The sequence below is a fragment of the Chinchilla lanigera genome, unplaced genomic scaffold (assembly GCF_000276665.1).
Source record: "Chinchilla lanigera isolate Chin_1 unplaced genomic scaffold, ChiLan1.0 scaffold00008, whole genome shotgun sequence".
Classification (NCBI taxonomy): Eukaryota; Metazoa; Chordata; class Mammalia; order Rodentia; family Chinchillidae; genus Chinchilla; species Chinchilla lanigera.
In genome coordinates this window covers 3,537,250-3,543,117 of record NW_004955409.1, presented here as the reverse complement: position 1 = coordinate 3,543,117, position 5,868 = coordinate 3,537,250, and the positions used below count along the sequence as shown (strand labels likewise).

Sequence of the window (5,868 nt, the reverse complement as noted above, 5' to 3'; positions counted from 1 at the left end):
TCAGCTTCCTGAGTGCTGGGATTACAGCAGGTGTGCTCCCGGCTCAATTCTGATTTCCTTGTTTCCATTTACCTATCCTTTTTTTTTTTTCTGTCCCATCTCAGTAAAGGTTGAGGATCTTTTAAGAGCTGGGACTTTAACACCCTTCCAGCCCCCACTCCCGGCTCCAGGGAAGCAGGCTTTTCCTCCTCGCACTCCACCTGCACCCCCTGGGCACCGCCGCATTCTCTTTGGGACAGGTGGAGCCTGTCCTTGCTGGAGAAGCTCAGCCCGCGCCGCGGGTTCAGCGCTTGCCTCCTGAGCACATCATTTCCTTGTATGCTCACTGGCTTTCACACTTTGCTGTGTCACAGCTATTTCAGGTCTTGATTTGGAGGCCTTGAGGAGACCAAGACGTAAAGTCCTTGCCCTTCTAGATTCTTGGACCTCTTGCACCTGTCACCAGATTCTGCGGGTCAGTAGACTCTTCCCAGGTCCCTGGTGTCCTGAACAAGGAATTGGGCAAGACCCGCGAGAAAGGCAGTGCGGTGTTACATTTACTAAAGGTAGGAAAGAAGTACATTCTGCAGGTGAGAGCGGGCCAGTGAGGCTCACAGGGTAAAGGCAGAAGTCTTTTGTACCCCTCATTCTTCAGGCTACATCACATCGGGCCATCCTGTCAAAAACCTGCTTGATTTTGTGCCAGAAGAACTGAAGACAGCACTTTCTGACTGGTCCCAGGTGCAGGGCCGGGGAACTGTGTTCCGCATACGCGTTCCAGATCTCTGCGGTGACTGGTTACACCCACCTGCTCAGCCAGCTGGCCACACCCTGGTCTCCTGCCTCAAGCCTGATGTAGTGGCACGTCTGCTGTCATCCCGGCCCTCGGAGGAGGTGAGAGACAACGATCACGGTGAATTTGAGGCCAGCCTGGGCTACATAGTGAGACTCTGTACAAATAAGTGAACGAGTGAATGAATGACCATGCAGAGCCTACCAAGAAATGAACACAAGATCAAATAGGTGGAGACCAACGCCTGGGCTTTGACGAGAGTCCACAGATCAAGATGCATTGCCGGACTTCCTAACGCTGGACTCAGGCCTCCCGGGGAGCAGGGTATGTGGGTGCAGGGTATGAGGGTGGAGTGGGGTACAGGACGAGAGGATGAGGGTGAGCAGCACTTTGCAAGGGGCACTAATGGCTGTGCTGATTTGTTTTTCAGCACCCTATTCAAAACTAGCTCCACTCTGCAAAACTGCACCTTGTAAAGTCATTCTTTTTTGTTTTGCCCCGCACTGTAACTAATAAAAGGAAGAGAAAAAGCAAGCAAACAACATTCTAAATGGTGAGATATTACCTCTCAGAGTCAACTATCCTAAGAGAAGGGAACTAAGGGGAAAACACTGGTTGCCAGACCTCCTGATCAGCGACCTTAGTTTTTCAGAACGCAGAACAGCTGGGAGGCTTCCAAAGGGATCACAGTGTGCGCCGAAGATTTGCGAGTCCTGCTGTCTAAGTGAAAGAAGAAGAATGCTTAACTTGCCTGGACATAACGTGGTTACACAGAGGAGAGCAGCACCAAGAGGAACGGCCCTGAGGATGCACAACCCGCACGGCCTTCCTGCCCCGTCCCTCACCTCCCTCAGAAAACCCCGGCCCAGGACCTACCTTTTGTGAAGTGGCCACTCAGACAGGGCTCGGGCCATTTTCCTGATCAGCTAGCTACGTTAATGAAACCTGGCTGCCTCCCCACTCACCGCCCCCTCCTGAATGCTGGCCGGCCCGTGGGCGGGCAGCACAGCCCTGAATTGGTGACAGTGAGCGGCTCCTTCAGGGTGGGGAGAACCGGGATGAGGAAGCTGGGAGAAGGCGATGTTCTCTTCAGAAGCCTTGTGAGTGGGAGCTTCTGTTTCACGGACCAGAGAGGGAAGGGATGGTTTCTTCCAACAGAAGTGCTCCAAGCGGCGTGTAAGAACTGCCGATGCTCTTCGCGCGGACTCTCAAGCAGGCTCTGCGGACCTGATGCTTCTCGGTAGCAGCCGCAGGGCGCCCCGGTGCGTAGTACTGGTAGGCACGCAGTTAGACAGCACTGGGCTGGGGGGACAGGGGTGGGGTCTAAAGCAGTGCACCTTCCTGAGCACCCGGCCTACATTCGATGGTAGCAGGAGGGAGTGTTCTTTAAAGACCCTCCTCGATAGGGCTGAGACCTGATGCAGATTCTTCTATGATTAAGGCCCCAGAGGGAACGCTGACCACCAAAAAAGAACCAAATAGACAGTTTTGAGACACTGACACTCCTAGGCAACCTGTGAGGGAAATGTCAGTGAGCACATACATGTGAATAAAACAATGATTGTCATCATAGTTCCCCAAAGCCAAGGAATAATTCTTAACGTGCATAAAAATGTACCCAAACTAGCACTCGGCCTAGACATCCTTGAGATACCGCCTGCCTTCTCTCTGTATCCATTATACAATAGATTGACTTTTTTCTGAGACAGGAGCTTGCTATGTAGTGCAGGCTGGCCTTGAACTCACTAGGTAGGCTATGCTGGTCTCAAACTCATGGCGATCCTCCTGCCTCAGCCTTTGGAGTGCTGGGATTACAGGTGCGCACTATCACACCCAGCTTATTTCTTATACAATAAAGTTACGTATACTTCTGCCTGTGTGTCTTGGCTGAAATATTTCATCAAGGATGTAAAAGGACCAAGGACCAAGGATTGAGGGGCCAATTTCCCAAAGATATCATCACCCTTATGGAATGTTCTCGTGTGTGTGTGTGTGTGTGTGTGTGTGTGTGTGTGTGTGTGTGTATGCAGGAACTGAACTCAGGGTCTTTGCACAGAGCTATATCCCCTGGCCTATTTTTATTTTTGAAACAAGGTTTTGCTAAATTGCAAGGTTGCCCAGGCTGGGCTCAAATTTATCTGAGTACTGGGATTACAGAGATGCCCCACCACCCGGCCTGGAAAATTATTTTTCTTTCTTTTAATTTATTTCTGATTCCTTCTACAATGCTCTGGATCAAGGCCTAATAGAATGCGAGGTCCCTCCTTTTCTTCTGGGAAGGTCCCCCATATCCTCTCTGGAGTTTATCTCCTCTTCTTGTCCTGACCTGGTAGACTATGAAAAGTCCTCACATAGATTTCCTGGGAACTCCAGTTTTAAAATGAGCGCATGTGGGAAAATTCTGTCCAAGGATGGAGGGGGCTCTATGTTTGCCTCAACTTATTAAGCTCCTTAGGGAAAAGTCTTAAAAGCAGCCCAACCAGACTATCTAAATACATGGTATGGAGCAGAGTTTTGTTTCACAGGCTGTGGCCTGAAATAGGTTAGACAGAGCTGGGCGGGAGGACAGGGATTTGCATTGCAAAGGTATTTGCTGGACAGGAACTGACCCTGGAGCTGACCCTTCGAGCTCGCACAGCTGATGTTTTGACCTGGCTGATCCGGGCCTGGGACTTGGGTTGGGAAAACATTGCACACGCACTCTGCCGGTCAGAGGTCAGGGGAGGGGGCAGAAAACACAGAACGGGCTGTGTGAATTGTGAACCTGAGTCACTGCCAGAGAGGAAGAAAATAGCATGTGTCATCCTGGAAAAGCTCTTCTAGGGTGTTTCTTTTGGCTTCCTCTCCTCCGGAGAGTATCCCTTGGCTCTCCCTGCTACATTTTCAGACTTAAAAGGAAGCCACCTTCTAGTAGATTCTTTCCTGCTCCTCTCGAGAAAGAAAACGAAGGAAATGGAGTGTCCTGGTTTCTGAAGAACATGGGTCAGACTTGGAATGAATTCCCAGCCAGGCGCTGGGATGTCTGCAGTCACCTCTGGTCTTGGTCTTCTGGCGCCCTCTTGGGCACGGGAGTGGAACTGTATTCCCTGGTGCAACCGGGGAATCAACCTGGAGTGGTGTGGCACTGTAATCCCACCTCTTGGGAAGCTGAGGCAGGAGGATCCCCAGGAGTTCAAGGCCAGACCAGCCTGCATATTGAGTTCAAGGCTAGCCTGAACTATAGCAAGGCTGTCGCAAAAAGCCCCAAAATACATAAATAAAGTTGTCTAAATCTCCACGACTACCATTCCCTGACCACCACTCAGGAGTGTCCTTCTCCAGTGGGAAGGCTTCCTGACCAACTTCTTGCCCTTCCTACACCTTTTCTCTCTGGTCAGCCTCTACAGACCCTCCTCAATGCATTTTTTTTTTTTTTGGTCTTTTTGAGACAGGGTCTCATTATGCAGTTCAAGCTGGACTTTAACTCACACTGTAGCCCAGGCTGGCCTAAAACGCATAGCAATCCTCCTGCCTCGGCCTTCTGAGTGCTAGGAGTACAGGTGTGAAACACCATGCACTGCCTAATTTTTTCCTAAACAAATTATATTTCTGCTTGCATTTCTGGTCACTAATACCCAGGGAAAAAAAAAGCCGTGCAAACAATCAAACATGCATTGCTGAAATTCATTCTTAGTTTTATGGAAATATAAAATACATTTATATTCCACAGAACTTCACCCATTGTAAGTGAAAGATTTTTAGTAATTTATAGCACTGTACCATCACTGTCACAATAAAGTTTTAGAACAGGCAGTTCCCTCCAGGGTCTTTGTAGTCAATCTGTATTTTCACATCTTGTCTCAGCAATTACTGATCTGCTTTCTGTCTCTACTGATTTGCTTTTCTGCTGATTTCATAAAAATGGAATCATAGAACATGTAGCCTATTGTGACTGGTTTTGTTTACTGTATAGTCTTTAAGGTTCTTACACATTACTTATAGTATGTATCAGTGCTTTATTCTTTTCGAGGGCCAAATGACATCTACACTTTGTTTATCTGTTCATTGGTTGATGGGCGTCCGGGTTGTCTCTAGCTTTTGACTATTGTGAATAATACTGCTATGAACATTTGTATACAGCGTGAAGAATTTAACTTCAGTTCCTTTTTTGTTGTTGTTTATCAATATCCAGCTGTTGAAAAGACTGTCTTTTCTATGCTACTGCATAGAAGTCCAACTAGCCATAGATGAAGAGTTTATTTCTGGACTCTCAATTCTGTTTGATGTGTAAGTCTATTTTCAAGCCAATACTGCACTGTCTTGAGTATTGTAGGTTTACATAAATTTCTGGTAGTTATTGCTTTTTTGGAAAAATCACACTGCCATGATTTCTTTTTTTTTTTTTTTTTTCTTTTTGAGACAGGGTCTCCCTATTCAGTTCAAGCTGGCCTTGAGCTCACTTTATAACCCAGGCTGGCGTTGAACTCACGATCCTCCTGCCTCAGCCTCCCGGGTGCTGGGATTACAGGCATGCGCCACCACACTAGGCTGCCATGATTTCTTTTACCAGTTTTTCATCTAGCAAGGCTTCATCCAGCGATGTCCAAGGCTTCATTGGTCTTTTAGCTTGTATGCCCTTCTCTAGACAATGTGGTGCAATAATGTGCCAAGAATTAAGGTGATTCACTGGTAAATTTCTACTTTGAAAAGTGGTAACGAGAAAGCTTGAGTTTTAATAAAGCTCATCATGTCTACATTTAAAATATTCAATTCCCTTTCTTTTAAAATCTGGCTGGTCTCAAAATGATGCCTCAATTCACCATACTGGCACCATCACAGTATAGTATTTGAAAAAAATTCTGTGGATACGATGCAACAAACAGACGATTAACATCTCCAAAGCTCAGGGGGAAAATAGGAGCTTTTCTCATACTTCCTTTAGTACCAGTTTTACCAGATCTTCCCCTTCCTGAGTCAGACAGGATGATGTTATTAGCACCATCTTTTCCAGGGTGTTTAGATGTGGGATGGCTAGAAAGTAAATTTTCGAGTTTTCCTTTAGGGTTTTTTTTTTTTTTTTTTTTTTTTGGTATTGCGAATCGAACTCAGGACCCTGC

General features: G+C 47.2%; 1 protein-coding gene across 1 annotated transcript; it reads right to left on the bottom strand.

The window, feature by feature from the left end:
* Positions 1-518: 518 nt before the first annotated feature.
* LOC106147584 lies at positions 519-2,074 on the bottom strand (the record flags this gene model as incomplete). The annotated part of the gene is given in 1 exon segment (XM_013509895.1): positions 519-2,074. A coding segment is annotated over 1 exon segment (341 nt), but the record flags the coding sequence as incomplete, so codon positions are not given.
* Positions 2,075-5,868: the final 3,794 nt, after the last annotated feature.